A 22,087-nucleotide genomic window follows, 5' to 3' on the forward strand; every position below is an offset into this window, starting at 1 on the left:
TCAAGCTGTTACTAAAGAGTCAAAAAGTCACAAAAACGAGAAGTTTATAAATTTAAAAAGTTCCAGTAAGCTAAGGTTATTCTTGAAGAATGAAAATATTTGAAAATAAATTTAGCGTTGCCTAAGTGTACAGTGTTGATAAAAGGTACAGTACTGTATAGCCATGTCCCAGGCCTTCACATTCAACTCACCACTCACTCACTGACTCACCCAGGGCAACTTCCAGTCCTGTAAGCTCCATTCATGGTAAGTGCCCTATAGAAGAGTACCATTTTTTATCTTTGATTTTTTTTTTTTTAAATGAACTGCTTTAGAAATTCATGTGTCATCCTTGCTCTGGGGCCATGCTAATCTCTGTATTGTTCAAATTGTCCTAGATGTGTTGCCAAAGCGAGCACTTTTACACTGTTTTTTACTGTACCTTTCCTATGTTTAGATGTATTTGGATACACAAATACCACTACAGTATTTACTACAGTAACATGCTGTACATCTTTGTAGCCTAGGAGCAATAGGTTACACCGAGTAGCCCAGGTGTGTAGAAGGTTACACCATCTGGGTTTGTGTAAGTACACTCTATGATGTTTGCACAACCACAGACATCACAAAGTCACCTGACGAGGCATTTCTCAGAAGTAGTCTTCATTAAGCGACCCCATGACTGTAATGAAATGCTAAGTTTTGAGCCAGGAATTTGTGTATAGAACACTAGGAATGGCTTAATTAGGATCATGCATCTTTCTCATTAAACTGTGAGTCCCTTTGAAAGACAGATTATGTCTCTGAATTCAGTGGCCTAAATTTCTAGAATTATGTCTTCCAAAAGTTGCCCAGTTAGGCGTCTGGGGAGTCAAAACCACAACTCCCAGAATGCCGTGCTCCCTTAGCGCGCTCAGGCGCGGGGAGAGAATGTCCCAGCACCCATCGCGCCAGATCGGGACCACAGTTCCCACTACACCTAGGGACTCCGGGGAAAGCTTATCAAACACCACCTGTTGCCATAGCATCCGGGTCGGGTGAACCAATCCGGGCGCCCTCGCCGAACAGAGGCGGGCAGTTCGCATCTCCGACCAACCTGAGGTGTCTTTGTTGTGGCGCGTGACCGGAGGAGGCGGGAGCTCAGGACCGGCGCCTTCTCCTTGCTTCTGGGGTCGTGGCCTTGCTCCCGCTGTGCGGGAAAAGAATCCAGGCCCTTCCACGCGCGTGTGGGCGCGGGGGCCCCGAAGTGCTCGTGGTTCCGCGCTAGGTCTCCGCTGGGTCAGGAACCGGAGCCATGGGTGGAACCACCAGCACCCGCCGGGTCACCTTCGAGGCGGACGAGAATGAGAACATCACCGTGGTGAAGGGCATCCGGGTGAGTGCCCGTGGACGGGCGGAGGGCCAGTGCCCGGACTCGGACCCCAAAGCCCCATCTTCCCCGGACCTGCTCAGCCTGATTTCTCCCGTCCCGGCCCCTAGTATTGTACGGCCAGAAGCCCAGATGTCTGGGAAGAAGCCCAGAGTTTCAAGACGTGGGACATTCATTCAGAGATAGTTCCTGGTTGTGTGCCAAGTGCTAGGCACTGCTGGGGCGGGCGGGGAATGCCAGGTTGAATTATACCCTGCAAGGGCTCACGGTCTACTCGTAACTGTACTGCTCACTTGTTGCAGGACCGTATTTGAAACTCAGTGGCTCAGTGTACCTGTCTGTGAAATGGTTCTCCAAACCCTGCTTTCCCACTGTTCACACACCCTGTCTCCCAGGGTGAATTGGCATTTTAAGGATTGCCTTTGTTTTGTGTCATTTAGTGCTCTCCGTCTGATAACACCCCCTCCTCCCACCCGCACCCCACACCCTGTAATCCTCCCTCCCACCTCCACAGTCTTTTCTGGCCTGCCTGGGGTGGCTTCTGGCTTCTCCCTGCTTCACTTTCTCTGATATCTCCTCTTTCCCAGGCGCCTCCTCTGTGACCTGCTGCGCCGAAGTTTTGGACTAGGCCCAGTTGCTTCAGGACTAGTGTCTGCCAGTCTGATAGGGGCTGAGATAGGTTTGCAGTTTTTCAGACTAGTAGAAGTAATGTAGTCATTTCTGACCAACGTTGCAGAGTACTTTTTTTTAATGCCCTTTGCATGCATCTGATACATAAACTGAAAACGTGGTTTTTCTCTAGGGTGTCAGTATACCAGCACTAACTTCATTAACACACTCTCCGCTGCGCCTGAATTTGGAGCCTCACATTTTTGGACGTATGATGCCTGAACCTAGTGAATAAAGCAATTTTGACTTCAGAAAGTTTTATAATAATTTATATATTTTTTTCTGTTATCAACCAGCGTAAATAAATTACATTTGTAAATTATTTTTAACAGTTGTTACCAGGAAATAAAACTTCTTAAATATTTAAAATGTTTTAAAACTTTTTCTTCTGAAACTATTACCTTGAGAATAATTTATTAAACTTTTCTTTATAGAAACTCAGACTGTTGAACTCAGTTTTTGGTTTGTGACCAGTCTTTCTTTATATCATACTAATTAATGGTAGTCCTACATTTTGTAATAAAATATCTGAGGCTGCATTCTTTGAGTTACTGTGGTTCAGTTAGTACTCTTTGGAGTAAAAAATTACTGTAAACTTTTAAGTTCTATGCAGAGATTTTAAGACTTGCCATTAGGCCTTCGGTATGCCACTCAGGGTGAAAAATAATTCAAAGACAAAGCAAAATAAGTTTTGGGTGAGAAGACATTGGTTAGAAAAAAATGTATAAATCCATATTCTTATGCTTTGGTACAGACACAGTGCTAACAGCAAACAAAATTGAAAGAATGTGGCCACAGCACAGAGATTCATATCAAACATTAGATAAGGTTGGATGGAATAACTGTGACAGCAGGGATATGTATTCTATTAAAATGGGAAAATTGTCTAAAAAACCTTTTTAAGATTTTTGTTTTTTAAAAAGAAATGTCCTTTGGTCATATAACTTGATAGCATTCTTCATTTGTTTTTCTTTCTCATATAGTACATTTTATCTGTATTGCTACAGTTCAGGCATGCTCATTTTGACCTCTGTGCTTTTCTTCAGAATATACCCTTCACCTGGAATGCCCTTGCGCTGGTCTCCATTGCTTCAAATCTCCTTTTACATGAATGTTTTGCAATCTCCCTGAGCTTCAGTTTTCTCATCTGCAAAATAATGGGACTGAGTACATCTCTCAGATCTCTGTTGTTTTCCAGTCCTGAAATCCTGTGAGTCTGATGGCACTGTAAGTTTCTTGTAGCCATACTTAGCCTGTTGCAGTTTCCTGTAGAAGTGACATCCATTGAAGTATTGGGTACACAGAGGTCATTCTGATTTCTTTGAGCTCATGATAGAAAGAGTGTCAACTTATAATAAATCTCAGGTTAGATATTTATTACTTAACTTGATTGCCTGTGTGGGTTTTGTCTTGGTCTTTTGTAAATGTTTTCAGTTGATCTTAGTATTTTTCTTGGCTTGAGTTAAGCAGACATCCGTTTAAATCGCAGGTTAGGTATTTATTAGCCTGTGGCCTTTGACAACTGACTTCTTCTCGAATTATTTCCTTGTGCATAAAGGGTAATACCATCACTTCCCTTGACTGGTTGTAAGAAGATGAGGTAAGGTATGTAAAGCACCTGGCACATTGTAGGTTTTCATTAAAAAGGCAGCCATTATTATGATAGGGTTCCTTTCACACGCAAAGTTATAAGAGTCTTTGAAAATGCTGTGCCGTGTAGTGGAAAGAGCATGTGCCTTGGAACCAAGCAGACCTGAGTTGGATTCTGTCTCTGCCTCTCACTAGCCCTGTTGCTCTGGACAAGTCACTTTTCATCGTGTTTCCGTATTTAGTATTTCTGGATAAAGCAGCCTACTTTGAGAATTTGACATAATGTGTATCTAGCACAGTGTCTAGTATTTTGACAGTGTTTGCACTTGTGAGTAGTAGCTGTTATTAGAGCTGTTCAAAAGAATGGACACGTGAACTTATGTGAACTTCAAATTTTAATAAAAATAAGAGCATGTTGTGCCCCAACAGGTGTACCTAAAAGGGTATGGACTGGGAAATGGGAGTCTTGCATTACGTCCTAATTGAGGGTGTTTTTTTGTCTAGGTCTGTTGTAGATGGTTTTTATTTCTTTATATTTTTCTTGGCTTTAAACAGTCACATTGTTTCCTTCTGAGACTTGGGGAAGGATAAGAAACTGCATTCGCAGTATGTACATAAGTCATTGTTTTTAGCTTAGTTTGTTAGAACATGGTGCCGATGAGGCACCAAACTTCAGTTTTGAACTACAGTTGGGTTAGTTCAACTTGGCTGAAGAAAACTTTCCAACTTTTCCCAGTTGTCTAGCATTTATGTCATTGGTTGTAAGAAATGAACGTTTACCAAGCTTATTAATTCAACAGAGTCAGTCACTACTGGAAAACTAATTCTGTGTTCTGTTACACCGTTAAAGATAGTACAGATGGTCTCCTATTAGGATGGTTCGACTTAGGATTTTTTGACAGTGGTGTGGAAGTGACAAGCGTTCAGTAAACTCAGCTTCTGGCTTTACCTTCAGCAAAATCCATTGTAAACCAAGGAGCGTCTATAATTTCATCTTCATTTTTTTTTTTTTTCATATAATGACTTGGGTTCATTCCCTTAATATAAATATGTTGGCAATTATGAGCTTTCTTTGAGTTGGAGTCTCCCTGTGTTGCCCAAGCTGGTCTCAACTCCTGGGCTCAAGTTATCCTCCTGCCCCACTCTCTGGGACTACAGGCATGTGCCGCTCCACCAGGCTCAGTCATCACTTACCGTAATGTATAAAGAATAACATTTAGTGAACAACATAAGGCTTTTGGTAACTATGCTTGAATATTTATTTATTTGAGATGAGTCTTGCTCTGTCGCCCAGGCTAGAGGGCAGTGGCACGATCTCAGCTCACTGCAACCTCCGCCTCCTGGGTTCAAGTGATTCCCCTACTTCAGCCTCCTGATTAGCCCGGATTACAGGCATGTGCCACCATGCCCTGCTAACTTTTTTGTATGTTTAGTAGAGGGGGGTTTCACCATGTTGGCCGGACTGGTCTCAAACTCCTGACCTCAAGTGATCTGCCCACTTTGGCCTCCCAAAGTGCTTAGATTACAGCTGTGAGCCTCTACACCTGGCTGAATTTATTAATAGATTGTATTTCTCTATATTGTTGAGGTCCTTAATTATCTATGAAAGGACCTACTTCAAATTTTAAGTTTAAAGTTTCTTCTCACCTACCAGGTGTTATTTTTCATGGTATTTGTAGGGTCTTGTTTTTTCCCTTTATCCTTAGCAACTGATAGCTTTTCTTTCCTCTTCTGTAAAAATAACCTGTATTTTTGTGCCTGATTCCAACTTTGAATCTGAAACTACTCATATGGATTGGATGAAAGGTCAGTCTTTTGCCTTGCCCTCTTCCCAAGGCTAAACGAAATTCCTAGAGATGGAAAGACGAAGCATTTTCATTACTCGTATTACATGTGGTTGATAGGATTTTTGTGGGCACCTGCCGTGCCTGCTTGGAAAGTGTGCTTACAACTCAATCTTTCGCAAGTTTATCTGAAACATCAAAGCTGTGAGTGAACTCTTCTAGAGCAAATGTCAACTTCAGTGAGTATCATTTTCAAAGATATATTTATGCTTTCCAGACATAAGCGAATGTCAGCAGCTGGGCCTTAAAGTTGCAAGCTGAAATTAACAGGAGCCAGTTATGGCAGTATGGATACTTAATATGGAACATAACTCATGCTTTGGGAAGTGTTGGCAGTTGAGAGACTGTAAATGAAGAGATTACTTAATATGGGGTATTATTGAGGATTCTGAAGAGTATGTTATCAGAGACTACAAATTGGGTCAGCCATTGGGAGTGTTGAGGAATATTGTATAAATAATTTAGTTAAGTAGTAGATGATTCGTTTCTTTCAGCTTTAGATTCTATGAAGTTTTTGGGCTGAGTACCATCTAAAGTTGTCTAGGATTTTATAAAGGTAGAGATAATGGTTTCTACTAATGACAAATGTAAAGAAACACAAACCTAAGCTAAGAATTACATATTTCATATATATCTATGAACATGTGTATGGGTTCCCTCTCCTCCTTTCCCTTAAGTAACTATTTGGGAGTAATTTCTCCCACATAATAGTAGCAGTCTTTGGAGCCTATGTCTTAAAAAGGTAATTGTAAAGCAAACTAATACAGAAAATGACTTATGCTAAGTGGAAGGAGGATCAAGAGAGAAAAATGGGTCTGAGTTCTTGAATCAGTTTGCTAGGACATATCTGGAAGAAGATAAGAGAAACTTCTGGAGGCAGGAAGCTGATTTGTTTGTCTCATGTGGCTCGTAACTTTACCTCTTAGAAGGGCCACTGGAGAGTTCCTCTTTTTTTACTCTATTCCCTGGGAGTAGAAATACTTTCTGTTTGTCCATCTCACCCAATCTCCTGTTTCTGAGAAAATTCTGTCTTCTGGATTGGTGGGTGGTGTTTCTGGCATGAATTTTGGATAAGACCAAACAAGTTGGGTAGGAAGAGATGAGTGGGAAGACTGTAGGAGATGACACTTGCCCTTTCCCCCTCTGTGGAGCACGTTGGTGTGGTGAGTACTACAAATTTAAACTTGGCAAGCTCTGTTTGCCTAAATTTGTCTTTAGGAGCAGTAGAGAATAGGGTGGACAGTCAAGTTCAGTGGGCTGAATATCGGCAGACGTGCTTCTCTTGGTTGCCTCTTATATTAGAATGGTGGTTCTTTTAGTTTGTAGAGCACTGTGGATCTGTGAGCTGTGGATTCTGGCCAGGACCATGCAATAAACCGACAATTTTGCATACAGTTGAGTAATTGATCCACGGACTACTCAGTCTGTGGACCTCAGGGTGTAATTCCCAGTGTCAATGTGTGTGGGGGTTATGTTATTTCACTATTCTTTGCTACAAATAATTTCTGTAAATTGCCCTTGGTATTTGCCTTGATGCAGATTCCAGAGATGTCTGGAAAGCAAGTATAATAGGTATAGGTTATTATATAGGAAAAGGCTTTTTCTAAAACAAGTGCCCTGTTCAGGAAAAGATGTGTTTCCTGAAGATACTTTTTTTTTTTTTTTTTTTGAGACAGAATCTTGCTCTGTTGCCCAGGCTGGAGCGCAGTGGTGCGATCTTGGCTCACTGCAACCTCCGCCTCTTGGGTTCAAGGGATTTTCCTGCCTCAGCTTTCCAAGTAGCTGGGACTACAGGCACGTGCCACCACGCCTGGCTATTTTTTTGTATTTTTAGTAGAGACGGAGTTTTACCATGTTAGCCAGGATGGCCTCGATCTCCTGACCTCATGATCTGCCTGCCTCGGCCTCCCAAAGTACTGGGATTACAGGCGTGAGCCACCGCACCCAACTGCAAGTTACTTCTTACACAGAGGCTGCCATTGCAGAAGCTTATGTTGTACCATCGACCCCCATTTTGGGTCATTTTTCATCACAAAGATGAGTTGTTCTACAGCTACAGATTGTGTGTATAACCCGGGTCAGCATCTCTAAAGCTTGTCAGCTGCTTCACGAGTGAGTACCCCTGTTCACAGAGGAGATGAGGTGAGTGTGCAGGTCTGAACTTACTGCTGCAACGGGAAGGTCAGCTCAGAGAGCATTGACTTTGAATACAGATGATAACACAGCAAGACTATTGCCTCATAACTACATTGCTGTGAGCAGACTGGGAATAGGGTAATAGTGCTTGGAGCTGGCAGAGGTGCAACTGTAGATGGCCATGGTTGCTGCTTTGGAAGGGCCTAAGGATACAGTTGTTGAATGATTGTAAGAACAAGAGAAAGGTGGACTCTCAATAAGGCAACCCTACAGTATGTTTATGAAGCCTACAGTAGGTTTAGTGTATACTCCTTTGGCGCATGCTTATAAATTGACTGAACAATAACCAAACACCCCACTGGGAAATGTTTTGAATTGATGTGAGAATTTGACATTAAGTAGCAACTTGGGACATCAGAGAAGCCTCAAAAAGAAAAAAAAGTTAACAAGAAATTAGTGATTAGGTTGAAAGAGACATTCTACTTCCACTACCCAGAGAACATAGAGAAAAATGAGCACCTTCTCCACCCATACCAGGACTTAGGCAGCTGCTGCTTACAATAGCTGTAGGCCTAGTCCTCATGCACCTTACAGAGGAGGAGTCAGTACAAGCTCAGACCTAGTTGATAAGAATGAACCAAAATGAAATAAAAAGTCCCTGTGGCTGGAGCTATATGGGTAATAGCTGTAGCAAATATTTGTGTAGTCAATTATAGTTTATGGTGCAAAACACTAAAATCCCTCCACAAAATCACTCGGGATAAATATTTTCACTTTTTCAGATGAAAATAGTAACTTTTCAGATGAAAGCTTATTGCTAACACTTGATTTTTGAGATTTATATATATTATATATCAGTTAAAATAGCTTTAAGATTCTAAAAATGAAAGCTCATTTTTTTCTCTTTAAGAGGAAGTGATATATTTTTATTACATGCATGGGATTGAAGGAGTATGTTATTTAATAGTAGAGCATTGGACTAGAGATTGGGAATTACTGCTTCTGGTCTTGATGCTGCCAGTAACTGAATGTTACTCGGGGTCTCTTTTTTTTTCAAGTGTAAATTGAGTCAGTCTTAGAGGGATTTTCCTAGGATGTATCTCAGCTTCGCACATGAGTTTCAGCAACATACCCAGTGGCTGTCAGTTGTTGGAAAGATGCAGCTGGCCCTGGCATTTTCAAATAGAAAGTCTTCGTGTCTTCCCAGAAGGGAGTTGTAGTTTTTTCCTTCAAAGAGCACACACAGCATTTGATCTGTAGCCTTTCTCTTTTCCATCTCACTTCCATTCTGGTTTGGGCCCTGAGATATAAGTAACAGTTCAGGTATAGGCTATTTAGTTTATTGATGTATCACAGGGCCTTGATTAGTACCTGGCCTGGGAGACATCTGTTGAATGAATGACTTAGTATATAGGAGCTTGCAGTCTAGTGGAAAGGCAGAAAGGTGAATGTGGAAAGGCTAATACCTGTTCTTTCATTGAGACTGTATTGGAAGTTTGAGAAAGGAACAATGGGTACAAGGAATGGTAGCTTTAGGTAGGCAGGATTGGGATGGAGTGGACAACTGGTTTGGTCAGTGAAGGCTTGGATGTTTAGACTGGGTCTTGAAAGGTGACTCCCTCCCAAGGGGCCAGGAGAGAAGGCAGTGTAGGCATGTGCAAAGGCAAGGAGATGAGTGTAGAACAGGATATGAAATATTAAGGAAAAAAACTAGAATTTGAGGTTGGAGAGTTTGGCCATTACCAAATGATGAAGTCTTGAATGCTGTACAAAGAATTTGAATTTTTCTGTAAACAGACAGTAGCTATTGAAGAATTTGAAGTAGAGAGTTACCATTATCACATTTGCATTTTAGGCGGATGGTAGCAGGAATTAGGGCAGGAGAAATGGGATGAGAGAAGAGAGGAATTTATTAAATATTTAGGGATTGATGAAGTCATGGCTAAGAATGAGAGAGAAAGAAGAGTTGAGAACAAGCCCTGTGTTCGAATTTAGGAAGCTGGGTGTTTGTGGTGTCATTAATGAGGTAAGGAAGGCAGGAGAAAGAAGAGATCTGTGGCAAACGTGAGTTCAATTTTGGACACTGGGTGTGAGGTGCTTCTGGATTGCCGGAAGGAAGTTTTCATTAGACAGTTCAGTGTGGAGACCGGGCTTCTGGGATATAGGTCTCAAGCTCGAGCGAATGCATTTATTAATGGAATTTATTAGTTTATCAACAGCAGTTAGAAACCAAGAGATTGGATGAGAGTACCAGTACAAGAGCACATAGAATAAGAAGAGAATAAGGGCAAAAGATAGAATGTTGGGCCCTTCAGCATTGAAGTGTAGGCAGGAGAGGGGAAGCTGCAAAAGAGATAAGATGTGGCCAGAGTCCTCGGAGAACCAGGACAGCAGGATGTCAGAAAAGCCAAGGGAGGACTTTCCAGAAGAGGGGAATGGCCAGAGGTGTTAGATGTTAAAGATAAGCCATATAAATAAGATGTTTTATAAATATGAAATACCTAATTACGTAAATATCAAAAGTTATTTATTTGGTCATTGGTGACTTCTACCAGAGGATGTTCACTGTTGCACTGAGGGTAAAAACCAGATAGTGGTGAGTTCAGGAAGTAGAAATGGGAAGAAGACCCTTGATACAGGAGGAGGATCACTCAGTTACTTGAAATGGAAATCCTAGGCTCTTCCTTGATGACTTCTGCTTTACTCCCATATCTACTCGGAGATTGGGTAGTGATGCTGAGGGATGTTTGAGTGGGATCTTGAGACTTAGACTTTTTGGGTTCGAATCCTTCCTCTGCTACTGATAAAGTATCTGATCCAGGGCCGGTTATTTAATCTGGCTATGCTTCAGTTTTTTTCCTGTAAAATAGAGATATAAAAATATCTATCTCATAGGCCTGTGAAGGAGTAAGTAAGTGAAGTGCCTAGCTTAGTGGAGCGCCTGGCACATAATAAGTACTCAGTGAATGTTAGTATTTTAAATCCTAAATACCTTTTAAGTGTGTTCTCCCTTGGATTACCATAATAGCTTTTTTTTTTTTTTTAAAGCTTATTAAAGTAAATTACTGTAGAGTAATTTACATGCCATGAAATTCACCTATTTTAAGTTTACATTCCAACACTTTTTTTTTTTTTTTTTTTCTAGATAGGATCTTGCTCTGTTGCCCAAGCTGGAGCACAGTGAGTGTCATGATCACAGCTCATTGCAGCCTTGACCTCCTGGGCTCAAGCGATCCTCCCTCCTCAGCCTCCCAAGTAGCAATTCAACACTTGATAAATTTACTGAGTTGTGCAAACATCACTGCAAGCCAATTTTAGAATATTTTTATCATCCCAATAAGATCTCTTGTGCCCATTTACAGTTAATCCCTATTCCCACCCCAGCTCTAGGCAACTACTTATCTCCTCTATAGGGATGCTTTTTCTGAGTGTTTCATGTATTTCATATAAATAGAATCATTCAATGTAGGCCCTTGTGTTTGCTTCTTTCACTTAGTTTAATGATTTTTGGGTCTATCTGTGCTGTAACATATGTCAGAACTTCAGTGCTCTTTACTGCTGAGTTGTGTTCTGTTGTATGGATATGTAAGATTTTGTTTATCCATTCACCGTAGATAGACATGTGTTTATTTCCACTCTTGCTCTTATGAATAATGCTGCTATGAACATTCCTGTGCAAGTCTTTGTGTGGACATATGCTTAATAGCTTCTTAATTGGTCCTTTAGCCTCCTTCAGGGATCCTGCTTCTGTTCTTGTCCCCCTCCAATCTGTTCTCTACACTGTAGCCAGAGTGATTTTCCTAAAGTGTTAATCTGATTGTGCCATTCCCGTGCTTCAAATCCTTCAGTAGTGCTCAGGTACCCTCAGGATCAAGTTCAAACTGTTTCATCTGAAGAGTTCACTAAGAATCCTCAAAATCCTGGAATCTATACCTTCCCTCCCACCTTCTCTTTCACTATGCCCCCTTCCACTTTCTTGCTTCAGCCATTTATTCATATTGTTTCATTGATTCATTCAATTAACTAGGCTTAGTGAGGCTCTGGGAATATAGCGATACGACAGCCAAATCCATGCTTTCACGGAGCTTTCTTTCTAGTGAAAGGCAAATATCAGGTAGTGGTAAGTGCTATAAAGAAAATAAAAAAGGATGACGCGATAGTAACTGTGGGAATGATGACTCTCAAATCCGCAGGCCTGGGTGTTCCTCAGAGCCTCTGCTCTATTGCCAGCTGCCTACTTGATATCTCCACTTGTATGTCTAACGGTGGCAAATTCTGGTTTTCATCTGTACTTTAATGCGATTTTTCTCGCCCAGGAGCACTTTTATCCCACTGCATCTCTTCCTAACTTTTACGCATCCTTACCTTGTAAATCTTCCCTAATCCTCTGCTCCAGCCCTGTCTTCAAAGCCTGGCTACATGTGCTGCCCATTATGGTTTCTGTATACTTCCATTACATGCTGACTCACTCAGGTAGCAGTCTTCGTGTTATATTTAAATGCCTGCTGGTTGTTTATTCTATTATGCTTTAAGCACTTGATAATTTTGAATACTCAGAATCTAGCCTAGTTTCTGGCACATAGTCGATGCATCATGAAATCTGTTGAAAGAGCGATTGTATGTGGTTAGCTTTGAACGGGAGGGAGGGGAGGGGGAAGGAACACTTTCCTTCGGGACTAGAGGGAGAGAAGGAGCTAAGGCCCATTAATGCATAAATAAGTGTGTAGGATTAGGGGAGGAAAGTTGAAGTTTAGATAGCATACATTTCCTCAGAGATACAATTTCGTGCACAGTATAAAATGAACAGTGTAGTTATTTATAATGAACAATTAGCAGTGCATTAGAGAAAATAAAGGAGCAGTGCTGTGGGGTGCATCTTGAAATCTTAAAATTATTCTTCCTTCTGGTTTTATGGCTGTTAGATTTAGCCTAATTTCTTTAGGCCATTCGTCATATGTATGGATATGGATGACTAAATTACTTGGATGTTATTGCATTGGTTTTCATTCTTGCTCTTTTATAATTGATTTTATTTTGATGTTGCTTTTCCAGCTTTCAGAAAATGTGATTGATCGAATGAAGGAATCCTCTCCATCTGGTTCGAAGTCTCAGCGGTATTCCGGTGCTTATGGTGCCTCAGGTATTGCTAAATTTTAATTTTAGGGTTTTTAGGAGAAAAATTATAAATGGAAAAAGTTGACTCAATAGTCAAGTTCTCTAGCATTCTGTCTTTCATTATTTGGATGTTTAGCTTTTTATAAGGAATATTAGAAGTCAGTATTGGGGTTTCTTTTAAAATGTTTTGTACTAATAATGAAACTATTTTCAAACAGTCTTTGAACATTTTGTTTTCTCTTCCCACTCCTGAATCCTCTACTAGGCTTTGGAAAGTTACTTTATATCTTTTTGTATAAAATGGATTGCTTATAGGGATATTAGAGATTTAGGAATAAATATTTATTAAAAAAATTGAACTTAGAATATATTGATTTGCTATTTTCAAATTGTGAAGTATTCCAAATGTTTTTATTTTCTAATAAATTTCTTCTAAGTTTATAAAAGATTTAGTTTGTCGCAGTCAGTCTTAGTTATTGATGGACATATGGTGGCAAATGGAATCCATAAAGAATTATTAAGCCTAATTTTATCTGTAGGTCCTGCTGGATAAGAGACTTAATGCTCTTTCTTCTCCCTTTTCTCTCTCCTGCCACACTCATCTGTGTATCCAATATTTTACTAAGCACCAGCTATGTGTCCGGCGCTATTCTTGATACTGCCCAGTTGATGGATAGATGTGCTATTTATTGTGAAATGACAACAAGAAAATAATTGGGATAATTAATTTTGGATTAAGTGAGATTTTCCTGTACTTATCACAAAGGGGAAATCTGTCTCTAGACTGTGAAATTGAGAAAGATGAGATCCTGCCCAAATGACATTCACTTGGGCCAATTGTGACCCCCCCACCGCCTGCTTACTAATCATTAAGTCAGTAAACATGAATTGAGCTTCTGATATGTTTAGAGGAGAGGGTACCAAGGTGAATAAGAAATAGTTCTTACCCCTTTGAAGCTTCTTGTTTAGTACTAGAGTTGAGGATTCACAGTTAATTAATGCTAGATAGAAAGTGAGCCTGCCTTCCTTGTTAGAAACCCTTTTTTTGGCTTCTGGACCACACTCTTGGTTTTCCTTCCACCCTACTTGCAATCCTCAGTCCAGGGTTCTTTGCTGATTTCTACTAAGTAATCTTGTCCCAATGTACGGTTTTGAAATCTTTGTCTAGATGCCTGTGACTCCCAAAATTATATCTCTAGCCCTGACCTTTCTCTGAAATTCCAGACATTATAATAGACAACTGCCTACTTGAAATCTCCCCTTACCGATTTCTCAACTTAACATATCCAAAATCAACCTTTATTTTCACCCCCAGACTTGCTTTTCTTCTCTGTCTTTCCCAGTAGATGGCACAGGTAGTCAAGCCCCTTCTTGGGGATTCATCCTTGTGTTCTTTTTTCCTTACTCCTTACATCAGACTGTTAGCTAGTCTTGTCAACTCCATCTCTAAAACATGTCTAAATATGTTCCTTTTGCATCCATCTCCTCTGCTATAGCTCCAATCCAGATAGATAACCACTGTCTTCTGCAGAAGTCTCTTAACTGGCCCCCTGCTTCCACTCCTCCGCCCTGTGCTGTGCACACAGAAGTCCTCACAATCTATTGAAGAAAAGCAAATCAGGTCAAGTTGTGTCCCAGAGGTGGCTCTCCATGGTACGTAGAATATAGTCTGAGCTGCTTCCCTGGGCTTCCATCATATATCATGACTGGTCCCTGTCTGCCTTCCAACATCATCACATTATTCATCATCTCCTATCACCCTTCCTCTACTTATTCACTGTGACTGCTATCTTCACTAGAAGATAAGCTCCAGGGAACTTGTTCCTCATCTATCTGTTTGTTCACAGCTGAATTCTTAGCTCCTAGGATAGTGTACCTGCTTCTTGGTAAGTGCTTATTGTTTGTTGAATTAATTTAAGGGCATTATCCATTTTAAAAGTAGCTACTTTTGTTCATTTTGGAGAGTTCTATACGTTTAATTCAGGTGACATTTATTGAATGTTTCTGTTATGCAAATAAGCCAGGTATTTTGAAAAGATGCAAAAATAGGAAAAAGTTCTTTTTTTGGCAGATAAACTACATATATAACAAGACTATAAGGGAGGTAGAAACATAGTATAAAAGAAACCTAGGAGATACTGAAATTAAGTTTATCAAATATTTTGGCTTAAGAAGATGCCTTGTCGTGCAGAAACAAATGGCTGTCCAGTTTATTAAAATGCCCAACAACTGCACTTCCGGTCACTCGGGCCTTGCATATAAATACCATTGCGTACAGTGAGCACATCTCGCTGACGATAAATGTACCCTTGCTTCCTCCCCTTCCTCAAAATGGTGAATCTGTTCATATCTACATGTATGAACTTAAAATATGGAAAATGTTAAGGAAGCAAATGGTTTGTAACTTTGTAAGTACTTATGACGTGGTGTATCTTTTTGCTTATGAATATTCTATGCTATACCCATTGTTTCTGTAGTTTAATTAAAACATTTTCTTGGTGTTAAAAAAAGAATGATGATGTATGGATACATTTAAAATCGGAATTTGTTCTAAAGTATGATTCGTTGTAGGTAGATTTTTTTTTCCTACCTCCTATATTAAGGAGTGAGGGTGATGATGATGATGATTCATTCAATATACTGAAGTAATGACAGATGACACTTAAACAAAATTTATTACGTGGTAGGTACTCTTCTAAATCCTGTGTATGTCTTATCTCATTTCATCGTTATAACCCTAGGAAGAAGGACCTGTGATAACCATTTTACGTAGAAGGAAACTGACACTTGAAGTGATTAATTATTTTGCCCAAAGTCACACAGCTGGTGAGCAAAGGAGATGAGAGTTACATTCAAGTTTGTCTGACTCCAGAGCAAATGCTGTTAACCACTTTGTCTTATTTTAATTTGAATGACATCTTGCTTTAGAAAGGATATGACAGAAACTAGTTGGAACAAAGGAGCTGCTTTTTAGTGATGTTCTGCTTGAATTAAGGAAAGAACCTGTTGTCTATAAGTGATTGTTGGTTGTTCTCAATTTTTCCCATATTGACTCTCAAATAGTGAGTGGAAGGAGAGAAAATGTTTTCTTTCTTGGGTTGTTTTGACACTTTGAGAGAGTGGGGATGGGTCAGGAGGTTTTCTGTGAGTTCTGTGGTGTGTCTGGCCCGAAGAGCATGACACCGATGTGAAGAGCTCTGGCTTTGCTGAGGGACCCATCCCTTCTCACTCCCCATTTGAAATGACTGATGAATTCTGTGGTCCATGACCAGCTGTGACCAGCCTGGGCACTGAAAGCTCTTAGAATGCCATCTTGTGGGCTGGGTTTGGTGGCTCATGCCTGTAATCCCATCACTTTGGGAGGTCGAAGTGGGCGGATCACCTGAGGTCAGGAGTTGGGACCAGCCTGCCTAACATGGTGAATCCCTATCTCTACTAAAAATACAAAAAATAGCTGGGCGTGGTGGCACATGCCTGTAATCCCAGCTACTCGGGAGACAGGCATGAGAATCGACTGAATCTGGGAGGTGTAGGTTGCAGTGAGCCGAGATTGCTCCGTTGCACTTCAGCCTGGGCAACAGAGTGAGACTCCATCTCAAAAAAAAAAAGTATGCCATCTTGTGTTTTAGTGGTCAGGCTAGAACTACACTCTCCAAATGGAAGCCACTAGTCACATGTGGCTCTTAAAAGTTAAGTGAAAATTAAGTCAATGATCAAATGAAAACTTCAGCTCCCAAGTTGCACTCATCACACTTTATGCTCAGTAACCGCATGTGGCTTGTGACTACCATATTGGACAGTGCAGATATAGGGCATTTCTGTTATTGCAGACAGTTGTGTTGCATAGCTCTGATCTAGAATACACCAGTGCTTTTTATTTTCTGTCTGCACCATGATGTGAAAAGGACTCAACAAGGGTCATAGGACAGATTCTTTGAGTACATGGTTTCTCTCACCCATCCCAACCTAACCCAAAAAAGAATTAAGATTTAGCGTGCTATTTTGAAATGATCTTGCTTTAGGTTAAGAATGCAATTCGACTACGTGTAAATTAACAAAGATTTATTCTTCTTAGAATTAAAAAAATTGATTTATAAAAGCAGGAAGCCTGAAAATTTATGTTCTGTTCTGAGTTTGTCTCATTTAGGGGTTTTAGTTAGTACTCAATAATAGATTTCTTATGATTTAAAATTTAGATGTGTTATGAAATAATTTTTCAAGCCTACAAAAATGTATTGATAAAAGTGTCACTTGCCTTTTTTACATTTTTCAGTATGAAGTAAATTATATATTAAATGTGAGTTGAATTTTAAGTATTTATTACAAAGCCTTCTTTCTCACAGGACTCTTAGTCATACCAGCCCTAGGCTATTCGTATGTGTGAATATAGGGCAGTGTATTTGATGAACTGAGAGCCCTAGGATTTCTGTATATAGGAACTCAATTTTGTCATAAAAATAGTTTTGAGAATACATTTTATACTGTAAGAAGGTGGGTTCCTCTAAAGACTTTACTGAAACTTTTTTTCATAAAAAATTTTTTTGCTAAACCTTGAACCAGATCAATGGCTCGTTGCAATAAGTATTTGCATGTAAAGCTGTTTGGGTAAAATAATACACTGTGTGACACACAGCAGATTGTAATGCCACTTTAATAAATGAATGTGCTCTAAAGAACTTAACTGTGTCCTTGCTGCCTCAAATTTTCTGCTGCGTTATCTCAACTATATTGGTTTGCTTTTACACCAGATAATTTTCTTCTTAGGCTGACATAAGGAAATGTCATTGCATGTAGTTATAAACTTACCTTTTCATTAACATCTTGCATCTTTTGATTTTAAAAAATCAATTTTGGGTATTGATTGTTTCCTTTCCAACCTGATCTTTTAGTTTTTCTGGCTTATAATGAGGTCAGACCTCTCATGGTTGACCCTACCGCTGAAGAAACTATCCCCAAATCAATACGAAGAAACAGACAGGAAATGATATTAGGAGACATTTTGTTGTTTTCGTAAACTACTGGCAACCAGATAAAAATGATGAATCTGGAAAAAAACGACAAATGACCTAACTTTTATTATTGTCCTCACTGTAGAAGTTTCTCTAAATTTCTCGTCATTGTGAAAAATAACAAAGATTTGCCAGTTTGTGTTAAGTATATCACTGAGATCACTAAGTATTTGGCAGCCTTAACAAATTGCAGGAAACCAATTTGAGCAGGAAATAGCACAGCCTAAACTAAACAGCCAATTTTGGGAAATAGATTCATCTATAAGTTCTGTGTATTTTTCTCCCGAAATCTGGCCCTCCTAGTTATTTTAAAACAGCTCTTTAAGGCTCATTTAGAGATAACACTGTAGGGAGAGTTCAGAGAAAATAAGCTTATTCCTTTGACTCGAGTTACAAGAACTGAACGTCTAGGTTTCCAACTTTTAATATGTGAAACTTTGTTGATGCCTGTGTCTCAATTCTGTACTTTTTTTGTGGGCCATAATGGATGATTTGCCTGACTGTTCCTAATGGTAAGAAACGTAATTGCTGTTGAATTAAAGGCATTAAATCTAATTCTCTAAGTCAGCATATTCTGCTCTGAAAAAGAAATCTGCCAACAGTCTAGGGTTGAAGAACTTCATGGTTAGTCCCATCAGTCAACAAGTGGTAGCGTTGCCACCATCTCTGACCTTCAAGGAGTTACTAGTCTGGTCTAAGCATATTTAATGTTACAGTGTAGTGAATGAGTACTAGTTTAGTTGCCTTCTCTGTTAGAATGAATATGTGAGTGAGATAGAATGTATAAGAGGTGTGGAAAGTGCTTTAGAAATTCAGACAAAGAGCATCAGGAGCTTTGGCAGGCAGGCCTGGCATCAGGGGAAGTGAACTTGAGCCAAACTTGAGGCTAAGGGGGACGGGAGGGGGGTTAGAGTAGAAGGTAATCCTGGTAGAGTTAGCACACAGACCAGATTAATTCAGATAAAGGTTTCTTGTAGGGTCTCATGGGTGGGTAGGTTGAAGTCAATCAGTTTAATTCTATCCTATAGGGCCTGGGCAGCTACGGAGGTGTTCCATCTCATTTTAGGATGCAAGACTGGAAAGTTACATTAGTTGTGCCTTCAGATATACCCAGATATTAGTAACATTTTTATTCTTAAAAATATAGTGCTGGTTTTCTTATTGATATTTTTATATCCAATAAACAAATCAGAGTGGTAAGAATATGTATTTTCTGCGATAGTACTAAATAAAGTCATTTTCATCTTCGGTTTAGTAAAGAAGCAGCCCCATAAGCATTTTTGTTTGACCGTAATTGGCCCTATTGCAAAAATAAATAAATAAACAAATAAATAAATAAAGTTGCCCTCAACTGCGTAAGACAGCGTGGCAGTCTAGGGTGTAACGGATGAGTTCTGAGCAGGGAAGGTGAATGAAGCAAGTGGATCCTTGGAAGGATAAGGTAAAGAAAGGACGTTAGTTGGAAACTAGCAATCAGGAAGGTCAGCTGCTGCCTGGTCTAGGAAGAGTGGCAGGGCAGAGGAGGACTTGGCTGGACATGGTAACTACGGCTCCATGGATGGGTAGTGGCAGTCCTTGACTCACGCTTCAGTACTTTCTCCCCAGGCCGAGGGCACCTTTTCTCTGTGCTACTTGATTCCTCTCTATGTTGGATTTATTTTTGAGAATCCAGAAAACCTTTAGGCTGACTTTATTTTAAAATTGAGAGGAGGGCATAGAAAACTTCCTTTCTTGTCATTAGCAATGTGGTTTGTATTCCGTGGTATTTTGGAATGATCAAAAGGGAGTCACATGAAGAAAGTGCTTCAGTGGGAGAGGGAATGAACTAGAGATAAAGCTTGGTAGGTTCTGACATGTCAGTGAGTCACACCTTCTGATCGTTTTCTGTGACTAGGAACTTCCGCCCATTGATTTCCTAGTTAACGGATTAACCACTGGCTTCAGCTGCTTTTTATTGTGTCTTCAGAGGTCCCTGCCCTTGTGACTGCAGCAGCATAATTTACTTTGCATTGGTGCTTCTAGGTGGTATGAAGTCAAATGGGCCAGACACTCCCTACTTGCCCCTAAGTTACTAGAAAGAAGCAGCTGCTTTGTTAGGTACGTTGTATAATGTAGATTAGGAATATAGTAATGTCGTAGAGTCACAGTACTCAGGAGCTGGAAATTAACTCAGGAGTTACGACCCAGTAATTTCAATGACAGCAGGGAAAAAAGATGCTGTTTTAAAGAAGCTCCCCAGTTTTGCTGCCGTAGATTCTGGACACTAACTTTAAATGCAATTACGGGCTAGTGGATTGTATTTTCTCACAGAACAAGTGTTGTTACTTGGCATAACCAAGCAAATCATGGGTGTCACCAAAACTATATTAAGAAAACTAGATAAAACAGTGATATAAATTTTGTAATCACGCTTCAAGATTTATAAAATAAAATACGGCATTGGTTATTCAAGCAAAACTAATAGAATATAAAGCATAGGACATATACATAGAAATACTATTTTTGATTTACATTTCATACATTTGTTGTAAACAATATTAACAATATTTTTGCCTTTCTTGTAATTTGACAGACTTGAGAGCATCATCTGGATGGCCCATATCTCTTGTAATAAGTTGTCCAAGGGAGTTTCAAATGTACATTTTCCTATTGCAAGCAGAGAGATTCAAAATCAATCCATTGACTTTCCAGCTGTCAGCCAAATAGTAGGTTATTGTTGATGATGATGATGTTTTCCCTTGTTAAAAAAAAAAAAAAAAAAATTCTAAGAAGTAAGGTCTGATCCAGCATTTCAGTTCTTCCCTTTACCCTCTCCTGCCTGCCTGGTTTATTCAGAGTCACTCCAATAGTGCTCTGTATTAGGCCATATCAGTGCTACCAGGGAACAGTAAGTGCTTTTAAGTCCCCCTTTTAAACCTTCTCTGCCCCCAGGGCTACTTGACACTTTGTTGACAGCTGTCACTGTATTTGAGTGTTCCTTGAAAAGCCTCGGGAACCCATGTAGATCATTATAGTAAGGATCTCCATGTCACCCAATTGCTATGGCATGCTTATGACAATGTTCTGGTTCTGTATGCCCTGCTTCCCCTGAATGAGCGGTTAATTGAAATATGGGTTTTAATTAGCCAGCATCAAATGATTGGAGCTTGAAATTACTTTCAGTTCCAGGGTAGTCATGATAACTCACATTACTATAAAGATACAAGGTGTTTGGAACATCTCACAGCTTGCATGGCAGGCAAGTACACGGCTGCCAGCAACCAGCTCCTGTGTACTCACTGTGTTGGCAGGACTTCTTTCCTTTGTCAGCTGAGTGAGTGCTGCTGCTTTCTTCCTCACTTTGTGCACTTGCACCTTGCTCTTTTCTCATAGGGCTTTTTTTTTTTTTTTTTTTTTGCTTGTCCACACCCATCGTTGCTATAGTCCTGCAAGGGTCACTCGCAGACCTTGTCTGTATTTGATGAGCAGTACAGCCTTGCTCTGCATTTCCCATTTTATGATGTTAAGTTTTTCAGTTTCTTCCATCCCTGGCGTCATTGCCCTAGTCTGGCCACTATCATCTTTTTCTTGCATTGCCCTGACAGACTCTTGCTTGGGGTGCCTGCCTTTAGTCTTTCATTCCCTGGTTTATTCTCACTACAGCCCTAGTTTCTTTCCAAAGCATGAAACTAATGCCATTCCTCTGTTAGAAACTTGAGCCCTCCACCCCGCCCTGGCCTTCCTGTTAGGATGCAGCCCAGATCTCTTACATAGCCAGCAAGGTGCTGTACAGTCCGTCTCCTGCTCTAGTCTTCTCTGGGAATTTCATGGGATTGAGCCTATATACTGCTTTTGTACAGGACCTTGCTGGCAGACAGACCTTTGTCTGTCATGTTGAACTTCTTTGTCTTGTCTAGTCATATTGAAGTTCTTGCATATCCTCAGACTTATCCTTTTGAGCTTTTTAATTTTGATACAGAGTTTTGCTGTTGTTGCCCAGGCTGGAGTGCAATGCCTCAATCTTGGCTCACTGTAACCTCTGCCTCCCGGGTTCAAGTGATTCTCCTGCCTCAGCCTCCCTAGTAGCTGGGATTACAGGTGCCCGCCACTACGCCCCGCTAATTTTTTGTATTTTTAGTAGACACAGGGTTTCACCATGTTGGCCAGGCTGATCTCAAACTCCTGACGCCAGGTGATCCACCCATCTCAGCCTCCCAAAGTGCTGGAATTACAGGCCTGAGCCATCACGCCCGGCCTCCTTTTGGGTATTTGACCATGTTGTTCCTTCTGTCTGAACACTGTTCCAACTTCTAGCCCTGCCCCAACTGTATCTCATCTCTTACCTGCCTTTCATCTGGCAAACTCCTGCTCATTGTTCAGATTCCTGCCTAGAAACC

General features: G+C 40.3%; 1 protein-coding gene across 4 annotated transcripts in view; it reads left to right on the plus strand.

The window, feature by feature from the left end:
* Window positions 1-994: 994 nt before the first annotated feature.
* Window positions 995-22,087, plus strand: part of CHCHD3 (coiled-coil-helix-coiled-coil-helix domain containing 3) — a 296,929-nt gene continuing 275,836 nt past the window's right edge. For all 4 annotated transcript variants that reach the window (XM_011995834.1, XM_011995833.1, XM_011995831.1 and 1 more), the window contains exons 1-2: window positions 995-1,354; window positions 12,640-12,727. In XM_011995834.1, the coding sequence (XP_011851224.1) occupies window positions 1,274-1,354; window positions 12,640-12,727 (169 nt within the window). In that variant the 5' untranslated portion in view covers window positions 995-1,273. The remainder of the gene's footprint in view (window positions 1,355-12,639; window positions 12,728-22,087) is intronic.

The sequence above is a fragment of the Mandrillus leucophaeus genome, unplaced genomic scaffold (assembly GCF_000951045.1).
Source record: "Mandrillus leucophaeus isolate KB7577 unplaced genomic scaffold, Mleu.le_1.0 Scaffold5, whole genome shotgun sequence".
NCBI classification, from domain to species: Eukaryota; Metazoa; Chordata; class Mammalia; order Primates; family Cercopithecidae; genus Mandrillus; species Mandrillus leucophaeus.